Source organism: Xiphophorus maculatus, chromosome 7 (assembly GCF_002775205.1).
Source record: "Xiphophorus maculatus strain JP 163 A chromosome 7, X_maculatus-5.0-male, whole genome shotgun sequence".
In the NCBI taxonomy this organism is placed as follows: domain Eukaryota; kingdom Metazoa; phylum Chordata; class Actinopteri; order Cyprinodontiformes; family Poeciliidae; genus Xiphophorus; species Xiphophorus maculatus.
In genome coordinates, this window is record NC_036449.1 from 23,801,183 (window position 1) to 23,828,238 (window position 27,056).

General features: G+C 35.3%; 1 protein-coding gene across 2 annotated transcripts in view; it reads right to left on the minus strand.

The window, feature by feature from the left end:
* Window positions 1-27,056, minus strand: part of lrp1b (LDL receptor related protein 1B) — a 320,393-nt gene that overhangs the window by 194,155 nt on the left and 99,182 nt on the right. For both annotated transcript variants that reach the window (XM_023337136.1, XM_023337135.1), the window contains exon 3: window positions 15,633-15,770. In XM_023337136.1, coding sequence (XP_023192904.1) covers window positions 15,633-15,770 — 138 coding nt within the window. The remainder of the gene's footprint in view (window positions 1-15,632; window positions 15,771-27,056) is intronic.

Consider the following 27,056-nt stretch of genomic DNA (forward strand, 5'->3'; position numbering starts at 1 on the left):
CATTGCTATTCATCGTGAGGTATAGAGTAGCAAGCATATTTCCCTGTTGTGATGCAGTAATCAAATGTCTACATGCTGGGCTAAAGATATTCAAAGCTAATCCTTGTATCTGCTCAGAGACGCCAGATGATGAGCTTTTCCTCTTGGCAAACAGAGAGCGGAGGGGATTGTATATCTGGAACTGAGCCCGCTTTTCACATATCTAAGCTACCTCTGCATGCATGAGTCAGTTGTAAAGTGCTTGTTGTGTCCCTGCCATTGTAATCTAGAAATAAACAATATGTGTGAGACAGTAAGCATTAAGTTCTTTAAGAAAACTTTTTTGTTTTTCCAAAAGGTCACATCCTTCAAAGGATATATCACAAACTACTTTTTAAAAAAAAAAAAAAAGGCAGTATCAATGTCTTTTACAGACCACAACATGGTCTATTATTAATGGTCTAATAGTAGACCATTCATTTTATGGTCTACTATAAAATTAATGTAGAGGAAACATTTGTTCTTTATACAAAGTTAGTGACTTATGACTTTCTATTTACTTCAAGAATGCAAATAATGTGATAAAGGCCAATTTCTCTTCAAAATGGGAGAGGGAAGAAAACATAGAAGTTAGAAAATGACTACAAGAAAACAACTGCCTTTTTACACCAGGCATTGTCTGTTATGCAATAATCCAACAGTTCTTAAACAACTAGAACTGTAGAAAATAAGGTTGTATGAGATTGTGCACTTTGTACTGTAGTTTTATTGCCTAAGTGTTCTAACTGTTCTACTTGAGTATATTAATTAGAACAGTTAGAAAGTTAAAGAAAATCTTTGCATACATGTTTTTAGGAGGTCACATGGAAGGACCTACAAGGTCCAAGCTTCAAAAATAGTAATTGTAATTAAGAAATGACCAAAGGTGCAATATGTGGCAAGTATTAAGTGTAATGTTAAAATGAAGGTTTGTAAGATAACATACTTCAGACTCTATAGGGGGAGTATGTTTAGAATTATTTGGATCTAAAACCAATATGATATATGTTACAATACACAAAAATAAAATAAATACTAAAAATACCATATAAAAATAAACAAAAACTCATATTACAAATAGTCAGAGTTTGATTCTATAAAAGTCAGGCTCCACATTTTAAGTGTAACAGATTTGACTGTTTATTCCTTAAAATGAATTCTTGCAAATTGCAATGCAAAATCAATCTAGCTTTAGTGTACTCTGTATCTAATAACAATCTAGGGCCACAGAAATGAGTAAAATTAGTGAAATCACTATGACTCTCTTTCACCATTTTGTCATGTTTCTACTATGTGTTAAAACTGCCTGCCACAGCACCATAAAACAACACATTTCTCCTCCACTGACTAAATGGTGTTAAGAAGTCATGTTCATGTGACATTTCTGTCAGTCCAGCTTTCGTTATTTATGAAAAGAAGGGCATCCCCAGGTGGTGGTATGACAACACCACATATTGTGTAAGAGTAAAATAGTCTTTTAAAAGCATTATTCAGGAGTAAATAGAAGTTTTACTCCTGTCATGGCTTGAGGATACTGCTTGGGGTGCCGCGATGGAGTAGTACCAGTCAGATGTTTGTAAATGCCAATGTACAAACTTGTGCTGCTGTGCTTCAAGACATTATGTACAGATGTACAGTATGTGTATGTTAACAGACTTTGCAAACAGCATCATTCACACTTTGACCAATCCTGTTCAAAGCTCAGTGAGGTTCTTCTCTAGTTTGTGGAATCACTGGTGCCTTAGGTAATATGGCAGTGGATGATTATTTTATTTTTCTTGTTCTTGTTTTTGTTTTGTCTGTTTCTTGTTTTTTTTTATGGACCATAATTGTGTCTAAATAAATAGGATTGATTGATTGATTGATTACTGTCATTACCTTTTCTGACTTATTTTTATCATCTGATATAAACATAGATTTTTGTACCTTTGAGTAACCAAGCCTTTTGTAACAAATTATCCACAATGTTTTGAAAGAAAAAAAATGTCTCATGTAGTGTTTTTTTGTCCAGCAGTGGAATAGAAGGGAAGGCTCTTTCATTCCCTGCTCTCTTTACAATTTTGTGTCTTTCTTAATATTGGATGTTAATTTAAGTTACTAATGCCTCAGCAATATCTTTCTACCCATCTGACCCTGTGACCTGTAATATGATCCCCAGCTGTTACAACCCATCTAGGGGTGGCCAGATCATAACATGAAGGATCCATCCTCTTCAGATCCCAAGCAGCCAACACACACAAAGTTGAACATTTTATAATGTTATTTATTTTAAAAAGATGTATTTTTGATTGAGATGCTACAACAAGCATATGGCTTCAGAGTGAGCTATAATGCTGAAAACAACAAACAAAAGGAAACTATCTGAATATTAACCAACTTACCTAATTAAAAGTAAATAAACCAAATGACAAAAACTTACCTCCCTAATTAAGAAAAACATGAGAAAACTAAGGAAACATAAACAGCAGCTCACTCCTACAGCTCCAAGAACTTTTACAAGGTGTTAATAGACAAACAGTGTGGCCAGTTGAGATGAGCTGAGGATGGATGGCAGGAAGTCTGCATCCGCAGCTTTTATATCCTTCACCTCCGGGAGGCCACCAATTGGTGGCTGTCTCTGGGAACCAATCAGAGACAGGCACCTGCACACTCATATTTGCATAATTAAGTTGAAAATGCCAGTGGTAACACCAGCAAAGGAACATTATAATTATTTTTTATTAAAAAATAATAATAATAATAATTGCATGCTGAACTTACAGCCAGAGTTACAGAGGACACCAATATTCACAATATCCCACCATAAGTCTAGCCTGAATGAATTGTAAAAATTTAGCATAAACTGAGAACACAGTTTAAGCTCAAGGTCTCTAAAGTCAACAAACACAAGTCAACCATAGCACTTGCAAAAGCTTCTATTCTTCCTAGACCAGAAATCTTCCTCTCTAGACATACATAATGAGATTTTGTACATTAATAACAAAAATTACATGGGTAACAATAACCCACACTAGTGGAGAATGTATAGCTCAATTCTGTTAAAAGTAAGTTGCAGTATTATTGAAGTTTCATGACCTAAATATAAATTTTAGTTTAGATCATATCTTAAAAGCAAGGACTTCATGGCAGCATAGATCACTCACACAGCATAATACACTCAGATCTTCAACATTCAGTCACACAGATGGCAGAATATAAATTCATAGAGCTGCTTTGTTCCTTTGCCAGTAATAACAAGAAGTCTCACCATGAACAAGAAAACAGTGCTCCAAGGCTAACAGTCAGATTGCCCCATCTGGCCTAGTTCTAGCTTCCCTTTAGGGATGGCCATGGCCTTTGTCTTTGAATAGCCTTACTCCACAGTCTAGCTTCCCTCCACAGTCAAGGTCTATATTTGATGTGGGACCAAATTCAGATGCAAGCCAAACACAGAAGGTACACCAAATGCCAGTTCAAAGAATCTTTGTTATTTTTTTAAGCATAAGTGAAGAGTTGAACCAATTTCCAGGTCTGTAGCTGGAGTTGATATTATACTGGGTGGCATGATTGACAGGTCTCATTCCACAGCAGTGAAAATGGGGCAAATAATCTCTTGAGTTTGAACTTTTAGAAAGTCTGCACAGAGAAAAAAGTGTCTGCGCAATTGCAGTGACACAATTTATTGACAGGCATTTAGAAAGTTATCTAAAAAGCTTGAGGATGTCAGCTTTGACATGACATGATGCTTTCCATACAAATATCAGTACAAACCTTAAACTTGAGAGATATAGATATTCATATAAAAAATGTAACTCTGGTGCTCAAACTAGAAGGCAAACATGACAGTAAATGTTGGTAATCCTCCACAGTCCAATTTGATAAGAGATTTAAAACCTGGTGCACAGCCAGGCTTCTGACATGCCCTGAAAAATTGGAAGCAACGTCATGGGTGTGGGTGTCAGAATCTGCCAGCAAACAATGAAATTTTAATTCTACCCACTCCGGAGGAAGAAAATCCCCTGTAATGGGATTTGATGACACAAGATTGTTTCCTCATATTAGAAAGAGTAATGATATGAGTGACAATAATCTTGCCAGACTGTGCAAGAACAAAGTAAGATGCATAAAATATTGATCGCCAGTGTCTGCTCTTGTTGATATAGCGTGTTGTTGGGTCTGTCTCAAAGTCGATCACAAGCAGTGATACCACAAGGCCTGAAAAGACTCAAACAGCAAAACAGTGTCTGATACAGAGTTAAAAAAGGGGTGAGATTGTAACAAGATATACTTTGATGAATTCTGCCAAAACGCACAACAAATCAACATATTCATCTGTATGAAATACGGAAACAGCAAACACACCACTATAGAGAATTGCTACCTCATATTCTTTGGTAAAGTGGCTGCAGCATGGTGACGTAACACAATAAAGAAGCAGTGTGACACAGTGGAGAAGAAAACAATCACTTTGACCACTTACGGCAAATGTTCCATCTATTACAGGAGCAAAAATTTAATAAATATGCTAATATGTTACAGTACAAGGATGGCTGAGCACTTTTAACCTACTGCAAGAAGAAAAAAATATCAGTATTTATTTTAAGCTGTATCCATGGCCAGTCATTTTACAACAGGAGCATCACTTATCACCAGCTCCTTCAAGCAGGAGAAAACTGTTTGTTTGGATTGCTATAATGAAAAGTTAATCAAGTGAGATAATTGACTTGTTCAGAAACAAGGGGGTGGGAATGATGTATCTTCTTCTATCAGCTACTCCTTTTTGAGGTCTGAATGGCAGATCATTTCCTCAAATCTCACCTTATCCTGAGCATCTTTCTTTTTCACACTAACCCCTTGCATGTCCTCCTTTTACTACATCCATGAATCTTCTGTGTTGTTTTTTCATCTCTCCTATCAGCTCCATTCTCAAAATCTGTTATCCAATATGTCCTATCTCTTCTCTACAGACGAAAAAGCCATCTCAGGGTCGCCTCTTCAACTTAGTCTAAATGGGACAAAACAGGAGGGATAGTTGACCTTATTTATTTGAATATTTATGAATTACTTTGTAAACAGAATGTCAACTAAGAAAACTTATGGTAAACATTGATAAAAAGAAATAAAGTATGGGTCTATGATAATTAACAAGTAGCAAGTAATATTGATGTCAAATTTATTTGTATAGCACATTTAAAAACAGTTGACCAAAGTGCTTCACATTTTATTCCAGCCATCATAACATAGCAAACAGAATAAAAAGAAAAAACAAAAACACAAGTTAATTAAAAGTATCAAAAGAACATACAACTCACGCTATGTTGAAAGCCAGTGAAAACAGAATTGTTTTTAACAGAGACTTTAAAATGGGAAGCAAAAAATCTGTCTAATGTTGGAAGGCAGATTGTGCCACACTTTAGGAGCCACAGATAATAAATAGATAAATCTTGCAATCACCAGCATAACAATGAAAATAAAGACCAGGCTTTCCTTTAATAGACCCCAGCTGAGGCAGGAATGATAAGAACAAAAGTGGACACCACATGAATAAAAACTATTTTCTCTAAGTCTTTAGAAAGTAAAGAAAATTTTGGAAATTTGTTTCAAACAAGCTGAGAGGTCAAGTCCAAGTTATTTCAAATAATATTACTTAAAGATTACCTAACAAAAGGTTGCTTTAAAATCATAATTTCATTTACAGTATTTAGGTAAATTCTCTATCTCAGTCAATCTAGCCCTATGTTAAACTACAACTTACTCCTATTTACCATAATGTTTAATTCACTTTTCACACCCAGGCTCAAAAAAGTAGAATCAAGAAAACACTTGAGAAAAAAAACTGTCTGAAACGTATAAGTTGCTGAAATATCTTTAAAAAAAAACATGATCCCACAACCTAAAGAAATTCAAAAGCTGAAGTGAAATAAAGTCATTGGTATCTATCAGTCTTTGGAATTCCAGCAAGCCACACAGAGAGCCATTATCCACAATCAGTTAAAAAGCAAAGCCATGGTGAATCATCACAGATGGGGCCAGCCTATAAAAATTACTCGGAGTGCATCCGCAAATTCTCCAGGACATTACAAAAGAACCAAGGCCAACATCTAAAGCTTGACAGACATCACTTTCCTCAGATAAGGTCAGAGTGCATCATTCAACAATTAGAAAGAGAATGGATGAAAATGGTAACCACAGGAAATTTCTGAGGCAAAAACCAAAAATAGAATGCAAGAATCCAAAGCAAACCAGTAAATCCTCCTGACACAATGAAGGTTTTATAGAGACATAGCCAAAGTCAGATCTTAAATCAAAATTTAGACGCTTGTGTTCAGACTTGAAAAAGCTCCCAATGTGGCTTAATTAAACCAAGTCCATTAGAAGGAGACGGAAAAAATTCTCCACAGCAATGTAAAAGACTCTTTGCAAGTAACTGCAAATACTTGTGTTATAAACACAAAGGCTAGCATGAGTTACTAGGTTTAGGAGGCATTTACTTTTTTCACTTATCCAAATCTTAAATTTATTTACCAGAATCAAGGCTTGATAAAGAGAAAACTTATAAGTTTTTAACTTTTGTTATTCAGTTTTCATATTTGAAACATTGCAACACATTTCTCCACCTGGGTGAAAACCTCAAAATCAGAGTCCATAGAGCTCTGAGAGGTGTAATGGAATCATACTCTGCAGCAATAACTGTGGCAACTGTAGCTCTACTGTGAGCAGTGAAGTAAGTCCTTCACTGCTCACTTACACGGAATGTAAAATCCAGCACATACATGATCAGTTTCACAGAACAATGTATTAGAATAGGAGTCTATGTCTGTCAACAGTGGTGGAAGGAAGAGTTTACTGTGAAAGAAACCTTTTTTCTCTGAAGGGGTTTCAAAGGCCTTACTCCTCTTAGACTGCAATCTAAAGAGAGCATGAAACTACTTTTTATATTCTCATTGACCTGCTCTCTAACTGTACTTTGTCTCCACACTTCACAATCAAGGAATGGGCTAATTTTGCGGCATAAATGTCAAGTACTCATGAGCTATTACCATATCAGCTTGTTAATGATCAATGAGATTTGGGGGTTGTGCTTAGTTTGTTAATGCGTTGTTTAAATGTCAGTTGAAATGAAACATGTTCCGAACTACATCATGTTCTTGACACTGTTTCCATGTGCATTGCACTCTTATTCGGAGGTTATGCATTCCCCACATGCTTGGTTGATCCAAAAAGCTTAAAGGTCTTCAGAAATTTCTTTCAGTTCAGAAACAAAGAACTGAAGCATGCGTGTTTGAAAATGTTTATCATTTGTCACTCAATTGTGCTACCGGTGAAAATTATTCATCTTTATGACTATATGCTCAGACGTGAAGCTAAGAGCTGAAAATAAAGTATAAGGTTATTTCTTACCTGAAAATATTTTAGAGAAATCTCTGTGAAATTGGATTTTGCTGTTCTTTTATAACAAAAATACACTGATAAAAAACTCATTTTAAACAGACTTTAGCATTAGCGATTAGCATTATGTGGTTTCCTTAGAAAAAGGCAGTCTTCACCTTAACTCAGATTTAAAAATTTTGCAATCCAACAATCCCATTTTCAATTTTTTTACATGGCAGTTGAAGGATTTTTCCTTTGTATTTGGTAAAAGACCAAGGGCCATTTCTCCTTCCAGGACTAGACTCACACTATTGTATTGGTTGTATTTACCTAGAATACCCTGTGTTATAGTTTGCTTCCTGCTTTTGAAGTGGTCTCTGGTCCACTTGAATCCACATATGCATTCAAACTGAGTCGGAGTTCACTTCAACTGAACCAAGACCTAGGTTTTTTCAGACCAGAGTTTGCTGTTTTGGTTAGCATCAACATTTGATTGACCATTTACACCTCCCTAAGCAAATCAGACTTAGACAAATGCACTATAGTTCAATTAAGGTGCATCCACCTGTTTGGTGCACCCTAAATTTAGGGTGTGAATGCACTCTAAATTTACTAAGGTTTGAAAATTTGATAAAGTTTTGTTATTTAAAATGGATGTATAAATGTCTGTACAATCCAGCCTTTTCTGTTCTCAGTGAAATTGTAGTTCCACTCAGAGTGGTGGGCTCTCCCACACGAGGAGTCTCCAGTGGAAACATCAAAGTACCTCTGAGAAAGACATCATCCGGACAGTCTGCTTTTTCAGTTCTTTGCTCTTAGCTGTAGAATTCCTTGTTCCACAGCAACTGGATTCAGAGTGGGGACATTTATATAAACTTGAAGGTTCATATAAATGAACCTAAAAAGAGTCAGGTATGTGATCACAACTAATCTACTGCTTTATGTTGCCTTTTGTTAGGCGTGTTTAATTGTGTATTTTAACAATTGTTTATTTAAAGACCCTTCTAGGGATGAGCATTGCAAGTTAACCATAACTATAAATGGTAATGTATGTGGCATGTTAACTGTGTCCTTGTGAATATCAAATAAATTAATAATAAAAACATAATAACATGAGGAGAACATTCTGACTCCCTGATCCTTTCGACTCTTTCATAAATTTATGTCACCACACTTGATAATTTATAACATTCCTGACAATAGCCCTCCTAAACATTTCTTTTGTTACTAAATTCTTGCAACCTAAAATATCAGAGGTGGACCATGAGGGGAATCATTTAGATTCCAGAGAAACGATAGAAATAAAATATTGCATAAAGCAATTGGCATGACAACCATGGTGCAGGACAAACAATTGGGATGAATTGTGAGTGACGAAATGAACACAAAATTTTTGATGTATTGGTTTATGTTAGGTGTTTTCTCAACCTATAGAAAAGAACCACAGACAACGTTACTGAGTTTTCAACCAAACTCTTGCAAGAATTGAGAAGGCACAGAGGATCAGTTCCTTCAAGCCGATCTCCTTGCGTTCTGCCATTCTGCTGCAGAACTTGTCTTTTTATTAGCAGAGAAGGGGAGTGAATGGAATGTGATCTTAACAAAATGGGAGGGGGGTTATCCTGGCAACAAGTAAAGATAAACAGAACTAAATTCTACAAACAGACAGTTTTCCAACTAAGGATTATCTCAGGACGCCCCCCCTAAAGAACACTTGTGAAAACACGCTTGAGTTTAAGGAAACGTCTTACACACAGTTGATCAAGTTCCTCCTCTCTGCTGTGAGAACACTAAACCTTAAAACTAAAAAACAACTAGTAATATAAAACTACTAATGTATAAGATAACAAAACATAAAAATTCTAACAGTTTATTTAGTGAATAACGGATAATTATAATAAGTGAAAATATAACAGATTTTAGTGAAATAACTGGACTACTTCCAGATAAACACAAGAAGTTATAATATAACTATTAGGTTGTGAACAAATCACAGTGGGCTGTAAGCAGCACATGATTCAGATTCGGGAGATTATGGATGTTTTTACTGGAAGACTCCAAAGCATATTATGTAAAGAAATGAAACCAAGATAGCCTTAAACACATAATTCAGAAATATTCTAGCTGAGCTGTGACAAGATCAGTGTAACATTACATACTGTTGCAGCAAATACAGGCATCCCAGACTGCAGCAGGCTTCTTGACATTTGTGACAGACATGATTTCATCTATAACCTCCACCAATAATTGCACAATAAATATGTTCTTAGCACAACACAAAACAGTACTAAAATGCAACAAGCACAATAAAAAAGTCAAGACTATGGGAAAAAATGGTGAAGGCATAGAAATTAAAACCATAAATCCAGCAATTGGACAGCTATTGTCTGTTGTGTGTGGTATCGGAGATGCCCTATTGGATGCATTCTGAGATTGTTTTTTCTTCATTTATTCAAATGTTTTGCCAAAAACCTGTAACATGTATTTTACTTATATCTTGTGCCCTCTTTTATTGCTTTCATATTGAGTTTTAATGCACTTTGCTCAATGGTTTTATTTTTCAAGGTGCAATACAATTCAATGAAACATTGTCAACATTGGGACTGGTAACTAAGTGTATATTTACAGTCTAATTAGGAAAAACAAACATTTCAGTAAATAATTTTTAATGAAAGTATAAAAGAATAGTATGATATGCATCGTACTATGCTGCATATTTGTCTGTAATTTATTGAAATGTCCATGACAGTTGATAGAATAAAAAAAAATAATCTAAGCTTACAAAAGATACATTGCAATGAATGGAAATGCTTTGCAATGTTTCCTTGCCAGAATGTCTTTGTATCCTGGAATGTTATGTTCTGTTGGGCACATGGAGAAAAAAAATTGGATACAAGAAAAATCTGACCTAGCTGTAAAAAACCCCAGGTTGTAATTATTTGAAATGTCTTTTATTTGAGTCATAAAACCTAATGAAGGACATTATGGGGAAGGAAATTACTGGGATAAAAATGTTAAATAGATTACATTTCAGTCAGTAATTGGCACTGCTCTAACTACTGTGATTTTAAAAAAACTTGTAAATGCAAACTTGAATAACCTTCACTATTTCACTGAATTATTTTAAAATTCAAGACGAAAGATTAAAGAACTATGTGAAACCTCAAATGCATTTAGTGGCACTAGTGTGAAAGTGAATTAGTTGTATGCAGGATTTGGAATTATCCATCATTTGCATTTGATTACTTAATTAGTGTGGTTTGTTTTGTCAACTATTCTTGAAACTTTAAAATAAGAGAAGTAGTATTTCCTTGTATTGTGTAAGAAGATAGTATAAGTTTTGAATCCAAATAAATTAGGCTCGTTTTATTAAAGCATTTTTCTTTCTCATGTCATCAAATGTTACTGGAAAACCTTGGAATCAGTTTTCAAAGTTCAGATGTAGGTCAGTTCTCGCCCAAAGCTCAGTTGAGCAAGTGCACTGCATGTGACAGCATTGGAATAACACTGTCATTCTAACCAATGAGTAATCTGTTTTAATAACATTGTTTTTATTATAAAAATGTGAAATAAATTTGTTTGTTTTCACCTTTAGGGACAGTTCTCGTGATATAACAAGAAGCTTGCTAACTGACTAACTTCTATTTATTTAGGACTGACATTTGTCTTCTTCAATGCAAGAAGCAGAGACTTCAGAGCTCCCACAGCGCAGCCAGTAGCATACAATTAAAAATGAGTCTCCTGAAGGTGAGCAAAAAGAGTTTGATGGTTTTCCATATGGGTACCTTCATTTCAAGGCCTCGTGGGATGCTCAGCATGTATATTCATAAGAGGTGGGCAAAAAAGGGAGGGAAAGTTTTTAAGAGAACCAGCTGGTTGCCTTCGACTTCTCTCTGATGACCTCAATTTCTCCTGCTTCATTGAGTTTGATGTGTCCACGTCCTAAACTGTAGTTCTTGCTTAGGGAACTTATGAAGAATCTTAGATTATTACAATGTTAAATCATAACGAAGAACATGGAGTAAAACATGAAAACTAAACAAAAGGGGTAATAAAATTCTACTATACAAGACTAATGCCTTAAGTATTGACATGAACTGAGAAGGGTAAATTTTGCAGCTTCCAAAATTTTCAAAGCTGATGACGCATGTCTGCACTGAGGAAGAAGTGAACATATTTCCAAATTAATAAAAAAAAAACTTTCATTACAACTATAAATCACATTTACTATTCCAATAAAAATAAAATGTTCAGCTGAATGTGTAATGTAGCTCAAGACTGTGAGCTTTACAATATAATACAGTAATAATATTATTGTGGGCATATACCCAAATCGTTTAAACTAAAGTGATAATGTTTCAAGACAGTTTCGACTTGGAAATAAGTGGAACTATTGCAAGAAACATGTCCACTTAAAATAAATGTATGTTAAATGTATTATATTCATCCATGATTTGATTCTGACAAAAAAAAATATCCTTTATGTATTCCCATTTCCAGATTACATAAGAAATTATGAATTGTGCAAAATAACAGGATGGGAAATGCAGTGTTACTTATTTGTCTTTTTTGTTTTTGTAAGAAATACCTAAAATCAACTCTCCACTCAATAATAGACAAATATTAAATTTATTTTCTTTATACATGCATCTTTGTCTCATTACCTCTATCAGAAGACCATAGCATAGTTTCATCAGATATATTTCTCAGAGCTCTATAGGTTACCTTATGAACTAGAAGCTGTATGTTTTCATGGTATGGTCTAAAAATTGCAAAGAATTTTACCCCTAGTATTTTTACAATTAAACCTCATTTTAGTAAGATGCCAAGATACATTTTCTGTATGGGACCCACAGCTACACTCCACTGCTCACCTCCCACATGTTTCTGCATACTGCTGGTTAGCTGACCAAAAAGTGTACAAAAAAAATGTTTACCTCCTTTGAAGATATTTACAGTGATGGTGTGGAAACTAAATATGCAGCATCCGTCTCTTTCATTAAGGTAACACTAACACTTTGAGTGGCATGGCTGTTGAGAAGATGACTGCAGGCTGGCTATCTCAGCTATTAGATATACAACACTACATAGGGCAAAAATACATTCTCTGCAAGATACACCAGTGATCAACTTAAATACATAATGAAGTACAGAAATATATAATATGGCAAATTTATAACAGTGGAAATCAATGCAGTATCTCTTATTTTTAACAGCAAAAATTATGATTGCTTTCTGTTTTAAATAAAATCCTCAGAACAAGTTATGACATATTAAAAAACTGAACATATCTTCAAAAAGTATCATTCTGCAATAGTTTACAGATAAAACTTAATATTTTATGTGTTGACTTATAAAAAAACATTTATGTTTTGGTATTATATCTACATTAATTCATATCCAATTAAACTCGGACAAAGACTTAAAAAAAGCAGTTTTTGTTCTCTTGTTCTCTGTGCTTTTAGTGGAAAATGATTGTGAGAGGAATGAATTATACAGCTAATGTAGGTCAGTTTCTGTGCTATTGTGTTCTCACTGCATTTCAGAAGAATAACAGAATAAGAGGTGTTCTAATAGGTATCCATTATGGCAAAGGTAATTCATAAGTGGCAAGCAAGCAGCATCAATGTGTACTTATGACTATTAAGAATGCTATAAACTGGGTGGATTCCACTGTACTTCTTTTTTTTTTTTACTGTACTTGACACAGTATCTCATTTTATGTTTCTAGAATAAATTCTCGATTTAATGCCTGTGTTTTGCTCTTCCAGGATAAAGGCTAATATGCACACACACAAAAAGTTTGGAAATCACTGTGGGTTCCTCCAGGTTTGACTCAAGTGTGTTAGAAAAACAACTACAGTTTAAAATAAAAATGTACTTTAAAAAATGGTTGACGTGCAATATCATATGGTTCTTGGCTTGACTGTTCCAAAATCCAATCATATTCTGATCAGTGTTTTTCACTGACCAGAAATAAGTGCTGCCCCCTTTCAGATCATCCTGAAAGGGGTCTATTACTGAATGAAGTGGAATCAAAATCTTCAATATCAGTAAAGTGAATTCATAGTAACCACCAAAATGCAGCAAACTAATCGCATTCAATATGCACAAAGACAGAGACTTAATATGTTGGTCAATAATCAATATAACTATTGCACTAATTACTAAAACTGCACTAATCACATAAATCCCAAACATAAGATTTGAAAGACAGTTAACACATTGTCTTGGTATTTTTGTCTTGGTTTAAAATAAGTTATAAATCCTGTATTACTGCAACTCCTTTTTTACACACGTTGGCTACAAACACTCATTGGTTAATTTATTATGCAAGTGTATGACCTTCTTACTGATTTAGAGATAATGTTTTGTAAAAGAAAAAAGATGCCTTAATCAATTTACTGACTAGTTTAGATCACTGAAAGGCATCAGCCAAGGTATGCATTCTACCGTGTCTAAATGCACAACATGTTGTACCTTGAATCAGATGGGCTGCAGAAACATAAGACCATATAGGCTGCCTCTCATGTAAGTTGAAAACATAAAACTATGGCTACAATTCAAACAAGCTCACCAAAATTTAACAGATTGGGAAAACATTCCGTGGTCCAATAATTCTCTGTTTTGGATTTGTGATTTAGAGTGTAGGGTTCAGATTTTGAGGTCAACAGTACTATCTCACTTTATATAAATTAAAGTTGCTGATGGTGATATAATGGTGTGGGAGATATTTTCTTGGCTCACTTTTGACTCTTTATTACATATTAGGTATTATTTGGAGGTCATGGCTTATTTAAGTATTGTTAGTGAAGACTTTCCTTTAAGATCACAGTGAACCCATCTTCTGATGATTATATTTGGCAGGACAATGCATCGAATGAAAAATCTCAAAAAAACTCAAAATGGTTTTTTGAACATGATAATGTGTTTGATTGGCTCCAATGGCCTCCATAATAATCAGATGTATCTTATAGAAAGCATCATGGAAGTGCAGTTTACAAACTTGCAGGAACTACATGATGCTATCACCTCAATATGGCTCAAATCTTTTAAGTAATATTTCAAGCACTTCATTGAATCTGTGCTATAAAGAATTATGGTATGTCTTAAGGCAAAAAGTGTCAAACCACCATCAGCAAGGTACTCCAAATAAAATGGCCAATTATTGTAAATAAATGACATTTGGTCATGACAGAAAGAAAGAAAAAATGAACATTTTGAGCGTGATATGCATATTGTCTCAAATTGCATTATTTTAAGAAGTAGAATAAATACAGACTGTTAGTGGCAAATCAACATTATAAAAGAACTGGAAATCCGAAATCAGCTTCTTGCTCAATGCAACTCTTATTGCTACAACATTGCATATCTCTGAAGTGATACTGAGAAACAAACAAAAGATATGCATCTTCAGTACCAAATACCTTCCATTATCCCAAAATCTGCAGACTTTAGCAAGATTAAGTTAATGACAATGTCAAAAATGAGAGGCAAATACTTAAATAGTTTTTCTTCCTTCAGGACAGTGAATCAGACACTGACACCTCTTAGCACCTCTGAATCATACATGGACTCATACCAGCTCGACTTTAACTGTCTTACGGGGTCAGGACAGGTTGCAGTTTTTGTCTGACGGGTGCTATTGTTGTGAAGGGACCTCAGCGATTGCAGGGCAAATATTGCCTCCTCATAGAAACCAGGTGTCCGTAACAGCTTGGTGTATTTGCACAAAAACTAAGCAACAACAAAAACTTGTGTACAGCACAACACCTGGCGCTGCCATCCCGCTGCTTCTCTCGCCTGCTCTGACAGTAGGGAAGACGAGAAATCACCCTAGCAACCAGTTCAACAGCAAAAAGGGAAAAATGCCAACTCAAAACACTGTAGCATGAAATAAGCTGTTCTCTGTCATCTATTAAGTAGCTGATGAAAGTGTATTAAACAACAAAACAAACAGCTTCTAACTGTGGGTAAAAATTAACTATTAATTTATACAAAGAAAAGCACATATCTGGAATATGCCATGATAAAATATGCAATAGTATTTTAGGGAACATTAACTAGATATGAAAGTTAAACACTTTTCACAAATACATGTTTTAAAAATTTATTCTATTTTAATGGGTGAAATAAATTATACAACGTTAATAATCCAAATAAGATGAGCACAATCTGATTAATTGCTGTGATAATGAAAAGTCTTATCATTTTATGCATTCTAAACCCAAGGCAAGAAGAATGAACATAAAAGCTTCTCTTACCTCGACAGTGAACTCCTTCATCGTACCCGTCGTCACAGTCTCTGGCCCCATTGCAGAGCTTGTTGAAATGAATACACTTTCTTGTCCCAATACACTGTATGTGATTGAGGGGACATCTGATCACCACCTCCTGTGCACCTGAAGCAGAAAAAAGAGAAACCAGAACAATAATTATTCATGTTTACATCCAGAGGAAAATTCTGGTTTTAGGCAAAATTAGGAGTGCACACCAGTCGACAGAAAAAGATTCACCATCATTTGTTTTATTTGCAAGTAAACTTTTTTTTTGTCAACCTGCTTATACCTCAAGACCTCTTTTGCATGAGGAAGAACCTGCGCATATGCAAATATATTTATATTTCACAGCATTGTTCTCCACACACAACAGATGTTTCCCCACGTTGCTCTGCAGCCGCATTTGGTTAAAATCCTATAACAAACTACCTGACTGCCACTGCCAGCCAGGCAAACAGCGGAGAGCAGCTGTTTAGGGATTCATGAGGCACATAGATAAGTGACCCTCATTCATGTGTAAGCCCCAGGAGCACATAAAACACAGCTGACCAGCACACTCGCACTGTAAAAAGCCATATTTCCACCTTAACTACACTGACATCAATTACGGATTAGCTATTGTGGGCAGCTAATGGGAAGATTTATTACCCATCAGGTGAGAGATAAAACTATTCCTAAAAGTTCTTACACCCATACTACACCAATTTAGAATTCCGTGTACATTATCTATTAGTGGAACCCACTTCTATCTAAAAAGGTAAGACTACCCAATTAATGTGGCTAACAAAAAGAAGGGTGACAGCCTGTTGAGGGTTTTACAGAAGAGAGATGTGGACATGGAAGTGTATCTCTGGACTGATGCAATAATGACTTATATCATTATCTCCTTCCAACCGTTCAATTGCCAAGAAATGGTGACTGACTAATGAAGGTACCTTGGCTACAGCAAGGGAAGCACAAAAGACTTGCACTGCTTTTATGCCCCATTTAGTTATTTCAGCTGTAGGTAGCCTTGTCCATTAGGTTTTTATGTTTCTTGAATGAAGGGAACTGGTAATTTCCAAAAATAGTTTAAAACATCCCTTTATGACTTTGTTGTGAACATTTAGGCTTTACTAACAACTGCACATCTTGAAACTTGTATACTTTCACTATCAGTATAAGGGATATATATATATTGCAAAAGTATTCACAATAGTTGTCCTTTTACAATCTCACAGTTCAACATATTCTGTTGGGGTATGTAATAAACCAAATGGAAGGAAAATAAAATATTTTAAAAAATCTGAAAAATGCATGCATTTGTTTCCAGCCCCTTTACTCTTATGCCCCCCAAAATCAATCCAGTGTATCCATTTGCTTTGAAAAGGCATCTAATGAGTAAACAGAAGCCAATCCACAGCTCAGGTGGGAGAATGTGTTGACAGGGCAATCATTAGCTGTGCGCTCCACAAATCTGGCCTTAATTGCCAAGTGACAAAAAGAAATTCGTTTGCAGTTTGCCACAAGCCATGTGGAGGACACAGCGGCAGCATGTGAAAGGCTCTGGTCAGATGAGATGGAAATTAAATGTGTCAGGGTACATGTAAACAGTATAAGTAGAGGGAAAAAAACACTATATCTATTCAAAGACATCATCTCCATGGTAAAACAGGTCTGTGGCAGAAACAGGAAATGTCAATTTTTTTTCATGTCAATGAAAAATGGATGGAGAAAAAGCAGTAGAAAGTGTATTAGATTACATCAAAACTTGGAACCAGAACAGAGGTTCAACTTCTTGCAGGACAATGACCCTAAGCTTGCAGCCAAAACTGCAATCAAATGTTTTAGATGAAAACATAATTTTATTTTAGGATGTCCAGATTTGAATTCATTTAGAAAATGATGACAAGACCTTCAAGCTAGTAGGGAGATACCCTACAATTCTTCAACTGCAAATGGATGAAAAAGGTAGTGCTACAAAGATTTGACTCTTTAAGGCTGAGAACAAACAAACTGTCAGATTGTGTAAAATTCCTCCTCCACTTTATAATTAAGGTCTTACATGTGTTGGTCTGTCCACAGTAAACGCCCCAGTAAAAACACTGCTGTTGTTGTGTTGTTATGTGTTATGTGTCGGGGCATAAACAGTTTTGCAAGAGATTATATATAAAATGTTAAATTAAAATTTAATACAGAGTTCTAAAGTTTATGGAAAAGTATAAAGAAGAGAAAAAGATGAAGGAAAAAGACTAGTCTTCACAGAACAACCCATCCTTCACCTAAGTGTCCATTTGGCAAATGTGCTATTTAACACGCAGCTCTAAGGGTCTGTGACGGCAAAACAGTCCTGTCAGCCTCTTTTTTCTGGTTTCTCGCCACATGGGTTCTAATCTAATGTGATAAGGGGAGGGATGATGCATGAATATTCAGTGGTGCTGATCTGTTATGCAGGGGTATACAGATGGTCTCCTAACAGCTGAGGTGGACAGAATCCCTGTATTATGTTCCAAACTACTATGCTATACTTCAGTTACTCAAAGTCAGAGATAAAATAGTTTGTTTGTCCTTTGTCTGACTGCAAGGTGCTAAAGTCATTTAAATCCCAGACTTTGCTTCGTGTATCCATGCAGAGACTTCAGCAGCACTTTATCTTTATAAAAATAAGCTTTCTTCTGAAGCATTTAGCAGAAAAAAGAAGCATCTAAACTATGATTAACTTATAAAGAGATGTCATTTTTACATTGACCCTGCGATTCAACCAATAAATGTATTTTTTTTTGTGTGTGTATTATACTCTCAACTCCCTAGAACATTTGGCTGCGATCACAAGCAGCAGAAAGAATATGTGACATTTTATTTAACACCACAAGAGGGATCACAAATGTTACCACAATGCCTTTTATAATGGGGCCTTACACCAATCATGTTTCAGATGTTTTCCAAATACCAAGTCACACATCACTGCTTGACACCGCAACTTCAAACATATCATTACTCTTCTTTGGCTCTCCATCAGCACAGCTGCTGAGATCTAAGGTAATCAAACTCACAGTGTTTTACATAAGTGAAAACTAGATTTGAGAGCATTCTAAATATAAAATGCTTCTGAGAGATTAATCTTCTTCTGAACTCTAAATTTGATGGGTCATAGTAGGTTAGTATTTTGTGGAGGCTGCACACATTTCTAGCAATCATATCATTTTTTCTTAGGCTTTCTACACAAGAAGTGTAAATAAATTTGAGAGAACATTTCTGCAGCTAGTTTTAGATCACTGCATCCTCCACTTTATAATTAAAGTGGACATATATAATATTGAATAATATAAGCTAAATATAAATTAAATATCATTACATATCACTAAAAAAGAAAGAACCCCTCAACAGGGCTGAATTTGACAAGATGAAATGTTTATTGCCATTTCATTATTGGTTACTGTATTATGTTTTTATGGTGAAAAGCACTTTGAACTTCATTGTTGCTGAAATGTGCCATACAAATAAACCTGACCTGCACAAAACTCATGTCAGAGATTAGCACTTATAAAAATTCAACACATACAGAAGCAATGTATAAAAGTCATCAAGCTTCAGTCTGCTGGGGGAAACTGTAAGTCCACACTAAAACTCAAAATGTTTCCTCTGACTCTGTGGCACAGAAAGCTGGTACCAATGGTTTTAATTACAATCAGTAAATATGTACTGTTTTGTCACATGGCAATCACAACCTCAATGTATGTAATTTAAATTTTATGTTACTGACCAACATAATGTTCATTATGGTGAAGTGGAAGAAAATTGGATCCAAAGCCTTGAAAAACCTTTACAAGTAAGAACAGAAAAGTTTGGCATGCATTTTTATTTTTATTCATTGTTGGATTAAGGGGACTCAGAGTAAAGGGTGTTAAATACAATGACAAAAGTTTTATTTCTGAGACATTTGGAAAATCATTTCCTTTTACTTCACAAATATTAAAGCTTTGTTTGATCATATAAGAGCCAGATGAAACACATTAGTGTTAGTTACATGCTGTCAACTAACACATGCTGTTAGTTGACAGCATGTGAAAAGGTTTCAGTGGGATCAATAGATTTGGATGGTACTGTATGTAGAATTAAAATTTCTGTGCCAAAAGAACTGAATTGCTAAAGCCCAATATTCTTATTTGACAGGAATCGTTTTCTGCCATTTTGTGAAAACTCCTAACATAACTAAATGAAGCTTAAATTACAGCTCAGTGTGATACATTCTAAGAAGTTTTTCATACAGTGTGCTTTTCACCTTGATCAGTGTCTCCTTTCAATCAGCTTAAAGTTTTGAGTCCTAACTCTCAGTAAATGTATAAATGTGAGTTCCTTCAAAGCAGTGGTACACAGGCATTTCTTGTTCACTTGAGAGCCACACATCTCCCAAGATGGGATTAATGTGAAGTTAAAATAACCAATAAGTATTAATTAAGTCATGCTGTGAACCAAAATAATACTAGCTTCATGTGGAGGACATTTACAAAATAACATAAAAAAATAACTAGAATTGGAATCGCCAAATGCAGAGTAGGGTAATCTACATAGATTTGGGTACTTACTGTATAAGCTCCTGGGCAAGTGGGAAGAAATTAACATGAAGCATAATGAGACCAAATGTTTCTTTTTATGTGTTGTAGGTATGTGTGTTTTGCCAACCATTGATGTTAAGGTAAAAGATTCCTGCTTCCTGAAATGTCATAGTTTATTTGTTATTATATTATTTAAATTATGTTTTGGTATATGGTTACAGAATTCATACTTTTTAAAGTTACATCTTGAAGGGTTTGCAACAATATTTTGCATTTTATCTTAAGGAGCGAAATTTGCAGATCAATTTTACATTTGTAATCCCGCAAATTACTACAAAAAAAGAAACTGATCCGACTTATGTTTCAGATGGTTTTCACAGTTTCCTGGCAACAAGGTCAGCAGCCAAATTGTGGGCAGATGCACAACAATGGGCTAAACAGAGCAAAGTTTTCTACCAACACAGCCCTGTTTCACTACGTACATATAAAGTACTGTTCCCTCTCTCTGCCTTTCTGGGCTGTCTTTAAAAGGCGCAGTGGTCCTACCAGCAAGTACTCTTTAAAAGGATTATTCTCTTGTGTGACCTTTATATACCTGGCATTTGAAACACTGTACTCAGCCAAAAAGTTGTTTTTTCTGTATTTGTCCATATTTGTTTAAAAACGATAAATAAATAAATAAATAAAACAGCTTCTATATGGCAAACACTTGCAGAGTAATACAGAATAATGTGCTTTACATATGACAAGTCTTTAGCACTAACATCTCAATAAATACCATTTTATCTTTGATTTGATTAATTGAAACAATTAACAACCAGCCTGCTACATAATTTAAAATGAACATCTTCCCGGTGAGAAAAATATATTTGGTTTGTGTGCTTTCCTTGGGTTTCTTTATTGAAACAAATTTTCCAATAAAATACAATTAAATAATGCCATAATTCTGTAAAAAAATCAGCAACTATAGCCAACTAAGAGTGTTGTAGGCACTAAAACCAGTCTTTCATTCTTAATTTTAATTATCCTGATTTAGCCACAATCTGTAGCTTTTTAATCTTTTTCTGGATTGCATGGTTTATCAATCTTCTTAACTCTTAGCTTTGAAGCCATGTCACTCGAAAACAGAAATGGAACTATGATACATCAATGATGACATAGTGTAAGTAACAACAAAGAAACAATGCTACTAGTTTTTCAAAGAAAACTGATGAGAAGAAGAACTTAAGTACTGCATGATTTGCTAATTTAAAGATAGAACAGTTGTTGGAAGGAATGGGAGTCCTGGCGAATGCTTGTGCTCATTAAGGTAATGCCTGTCAGAACTATGAGAAACGTTACTACATCTACTTTAATACTGCCATAATTTTAGTTTTTGTATTACAAGTTTTGTAACAAGAAGCTCTACAGTGGAGATTTAATATGCTTTCCACAGCGTATCTAAATCTCTAGACAGGGTATCAGACAGTTAGGTCTCAGAGCTACAGCTCTCAGACAATACTTCTCCTGATTTTCTCCTCCTCTATTGACAAATTCCCATAAAAATATTTATTTTATGGGCTTACAGTAAAGATTTCAATATTGTTATAATTGTCTTGGGTTTTCATTATGTTACACATCAATTCCTGAGTTCAGAATTCTGTATGTGATAACATCACCCTTTGGTAACTTTTGGCAGTGGGTCCAGCTGCTTTAGGCTCATTTTATTTATTTTAGGCTGTTTTTTAACCTCTAAGTTATTGTTAGATTATTGTAAAAAAAAAAAAAAAGTATATACATATACTTTTTCAAATCACATTTCTAAAATGCATGCCATTTATTTTTGATTGGCACATAATTTCATTATGAATTATGCAGAATATTACAGATGATCAATATTACAGGTTTTATGTTAGGGGACAGAGTAAAAGCCAAATCAATCAACACCTGCAAGTCCTTTGGAACCTATTTCCTTTTTTGCAATAACTCTGTGTTTGCTGTAAATGCTGAGCATTCTTTCCTTCGTATTTCCAGGTAAAATCCTCTGTTTCATTTCACTGAGCAGTGGAATAGAGTCAGGCATTAACACTCATGACATCCTGGTTTCACAGCACAGCAAAGAATCAATACATAAATCTACTAAGAGCCTGCAGGACTATTTAGCAAAGCTTAGCTTTAAAAAAAAAAGAAAGTGAAAAAAAAATATGAAAAAAACTCAACTTAATAATTGGACAAGAGCTACCTAATTAATAATGAGAACCTTGTCACAGTCTAGCATATATATAATAATTCATTTTAGGAGCAACAGCAAAGGAGGTCAGTGTTGATTTGACGATAGATTGAGCCAAACAAGACCTTATTAGAGGACATTTTAAAGGCAGAGGACACTTGAACATGTGGCAGAGGTTCACATTTCACACTGAGCAACCATAAACTTATAGAGTTACAACAGAATATCTTAATTCAAATCATATTAATCAATCAAAAAACATTTTGTGCTAAACTTCAATTGAGAATATGTGGAAAGACTTGATAATATCTGTTCATAGATGATCCCCATTCAGTCATAATGAGCTTGAGCTTTGTTTTGTTTTAAAGAAGTCATTGGGCAAAACTACATTTTTTGGATATGCTAAGCCCTAATAGACACTGCAGAAGACTTGCAAATGACTAGCTGTTATTTCAATAGATTATATTAAAGTTAGGAACTTTAGTCAAATGGTTCAGGGGTGTCAGTACTAACACCAATGTATATCAAATGTGCATTCATGTTTTTTGTGGTCTAATGGAAAAGAAAGCAAAACTGTTGGTCAAGACACACACTGTGACTGATCTGTTGTTTAGACAGTTTGTTTATTTTGTGAGGTTTGCTGCACATTCTATTATACTTTCTCACTGTGAAGGCGAATTACAGACGGACCTCATGTTGACGCTGAGGCTCTTGATGAATATTTATTGTGCTTTTGCTGCCGGTGTAAATGATGTTGAGACTCAGTAACTTGGCTATGCCCTTGACTGTTTGGTGACATGTGCATCTGAGCCCAGCAGGCCAGCTTTCCTCAGCAGGGAATCCTGCTGATTCCTGATTGTGTTGGTTGTATTTTATGAGATTTGATTGCTAAGTGGTTTATGATTAAATGCAATGTTTGTTGGGATTTGCTTTTATTTACCTCATAATAATACTCATACTAAGTTTGTGTACCATTCAGCCTAAGAATGAAAGAGATATACCACTTCATATTTTCAGCCATTTATTTCAGTCTTTCTGAAATTTCATTCTGGACTATAAATAAAAAGAAATAAGAAAAAGAGAATGCCCATGTTTTCATGTCTTGGCATATTCAGGCTCATTACAATTATGTTGGAATATACCGAAATAGAATAGAATAGTATATTCACTGGGACAGGTGTTGGTTCACTCCTGACACTCTAGGCGGACAGTATTAAAATCACTGGAAAAATCAAAGAGCATGATCCTCACAGAGTTTCTGGGTGACTGAGATCTCAGTGAAGGAGACAGAGGATGGCATCATCCACTCTGATGTCAGGCTAGTGGACAAACTGTAGCACATACAATTAAGGCCTCCCCAGGATGATTGAGGACCAACATCAGATGATATTGCAGTGCTATGGGGCTGTAGATGAAGAGGTCCCTCAAATGTGTGGTCTTCAACACTAGTGGTCTTCCACCACTGTGGTACTTTCCCTAGCCCCAGGGCCATGTTGAACATGTATCCCATGGTACCACACAGTTGATCTATGCCAAGCCTCAGGAGCTGTTAGCTGATGCCATCCAGCCCTTCAGCCTCTTGCACCTTGATCTTTCACAGTTCGTTCTTCACCTGAAGTGTTGTAAGGGACAGGGTAGTGGTGTGGGAGGGAGTCCTCTGAAGTGGAATGGGAGGATGATGGCTGAGAGCTGAGAGGTGTGAAGTCCAGAGAAGAAAAAACAGGCAGTTGTTGAAGATAAGGAGGGTTGCAGCAGGAGAGATAGAGCTGGGGGAGGGGCGAGAGAATGATCAAACCTGTTGAAGAATTGGTTCAGATCATTCGCCCACCATAAAAAATAAATAAATAAAAATCTGCAGCAGCACATGACAGTGAAGGTCTGAATGTAAAAATATTAAAGTACATTACTGCTGCAGCCAATTTTTAAAAGAGCTAGAAACTATGCTTTGTTTTTTAAAAAGCATACAAAAATATTTAAGCATGCTTTTTAATATGCACTGTATAAGCTTACACTAACTAGGAGTATTTGCTTTTTAAACAGATGAACTTTCCATTAAGTGTAAAAGCTAAATGCTAACACAACCTTTGATGCATTGATTTTAGAATTAATGTGCAATAACACTATGGTGATGTAGGTTCAAAATAAGAAAAACAATAACCACTTTTTATGTATAAAAATTACAAAGTATTAATTACAGCACTAAACAGAATTTCTACTTTGTTTAATTTCGCATCCGTGACCTAATTTGAATTTTGAGGCAGACACCATGTCCAATGCTAAGACACTTAAAACGTTCCTTTTTGATAAAGACAAACACTGGAGTGGCTGTGGTTATCCTGAGCTCTCTTACCCTTTCATTTCTTTTTCGCTCCATATAAGCTACAACTGGCCGGGTGTTTTGTTTAGCTGAGAGACCTTCCTTGAGGAAGGCATCTGCTGAGATAGTGCGGCAACCAACATTACCTCTCTCCTGCTTTTAAATGTTTCTTTATTTTTAACCCCTTAACATGCAGCAGAACGCCTGCGTGCTGTTTTTCCATTGTGTTATCCTGAGGTGAGAGTTAAGGAGTTTTAACATAGAAAGTACTCCTACATCAATTTTTTTTTGCTTTTTGTGAGCAATGACTGCAAAGTTCATGCTCATGTTTACATGAATATAAGTAATCAGAATGAAAGGGCAATCAGAATAAAAATGTATGAAACTACATGAATGAAACCTGCACATTTCTGATGGTGTTGGTGTTTGGAACTGAGGCTTCTTCCTAGATTAGCACCCTCTCAATTCAAGTTAATATTAAACTCACAACACTATTAATAATAGACAATAATGCCCAGTTCCTCAATGATTCCTTTGCTGTTTTTAAACACCTAAACCAATGTTCTTGACAGTTTGGGTCAGTTAAGAAAGTTGGACACGACTGGGTGTTGTAACAGGACAATGAAACCAGGCAGACTTCAAGACTGGTTCAGGAAAATATGAAGCAAACAAACATCAGCCTTCTAGGGTGGTGGTGACATACAGGCCAAACTTATTCAATTCAAATTCAATAAAAAAACAAACAGTCAATTTAATAGGAAGAGTGGTTAAATATCTAACCAAAACAAAACTAGATACTGCTTATAATCACAAAAAAAGGGTTTAGAATGCCTCCCTTCTAAAAAAGGGTTTAGAATGAGCCAAAGAAACTGTTGGCTCATAAAGAAAATGAGCCAACAGAAGGCTAAGCAAAATGTATACAAATATTAATGAGTATGTACATTTGAACTTATGCATTAGATAATGCATAAGTTCATTATCTAATGCACTTATTAGTGCATTAGATAATGGAGAGTGAAGGAGACTGAAATGATAATTGTGTCATCATTTCAGTCTCCTTTGATAAGTGTATGCAAGTTTCTCAAAAACACTGCATATTGAGTCAATGTATAAAAGGCATTTCAAACAATTCATGCTGATTTACATTCAAGTCCAGCACCTCCTTTCTTGTGAGTTGAATGACACTTGCGATTCTGATTACAGGATAACATTCTCAGCTGGAGTCCTGCTATGGTTAACTCAGTGTGCCTCTGTGTCTGCTGTGAATTAGCTTTTGCCTTTGCTGTGCTTTTCTTTCCTGCTGCACCAGCAGGGGAATAATGTAGATTTTAATACTTAAATGCCAAACTGACTCCATGACAGCAGGCATGTTAAGTTTATAAAATATGCTCTTTTTCTTTGGTTCTTAAGGTGACAAGCTGGGACGTAGTCCTTCACAACATTCGTAGTTGGAGGGAATACAGAGGGGAAAATGTGTCAGTGCAGCTTAGTCACTAAGATGGGGGGTTGTGAGAGCAAAGACAAAGCTGTAGCGTGTTCCTCCCAGTGCATCATTTCTGACAGGAATGAGACATTCTGTGGGTACAAGATTGTCACCAGGCAACAAAATTCTTGCACTAATAGTTTTGCCAAAAGACAAATGCTCAAACATATGGAAATCTGCTAAACAACATCGGGAGGGGCAATCAAACTGAGAGCATGCAAATGACACTGGTGACAAAAATCTAGATTTTTCTTCAATATAACTATCACATTTTGACACAAGTATTTAAAAAATGATAATTACAAAGCATATCTTTGTAATTATATTGAATAACTATAAGTGTCTAGGCAAATACAGATCAAACACACACACACATTTGTTGCAACTGTTTCCTTGAACAGTGGATAAAACAGATGGGACAAGCCTGCAGAAATGTGGCAAAGGTACCAGGGAGGACAAACAATGAAAAAAAGTGTCTTATTTCAAAGGTTTGCATGTTTACGAAAATCAAGCAAAATTCACACAGTACGGCTGGGTAAATGTGTGCTCAGTTAATTATGCTGATTTTAAATGACAGTGAATGTGTTCTTAAATTAATTCCACATGAAAAGTTAGAGAAGAAGACACAAACATGATTTCAAACTAATCTTTAACATGATAGTACACTAAGAATCTTAAATATTTTAGAAACAACATAATGTAACCTTAGAGCTTTCTTATCCATCACTTGAAGAACACCACTTTGAAAAAGAAAGAAAAGGATCTAATGGTCTTGCAGATATTAAAAAACTGTCTAGATAGAAAGCCTTTAGAGAATGATTTTCATAATATGTAGACATTTTCTTTATGAGCCAACAGAAGGCTG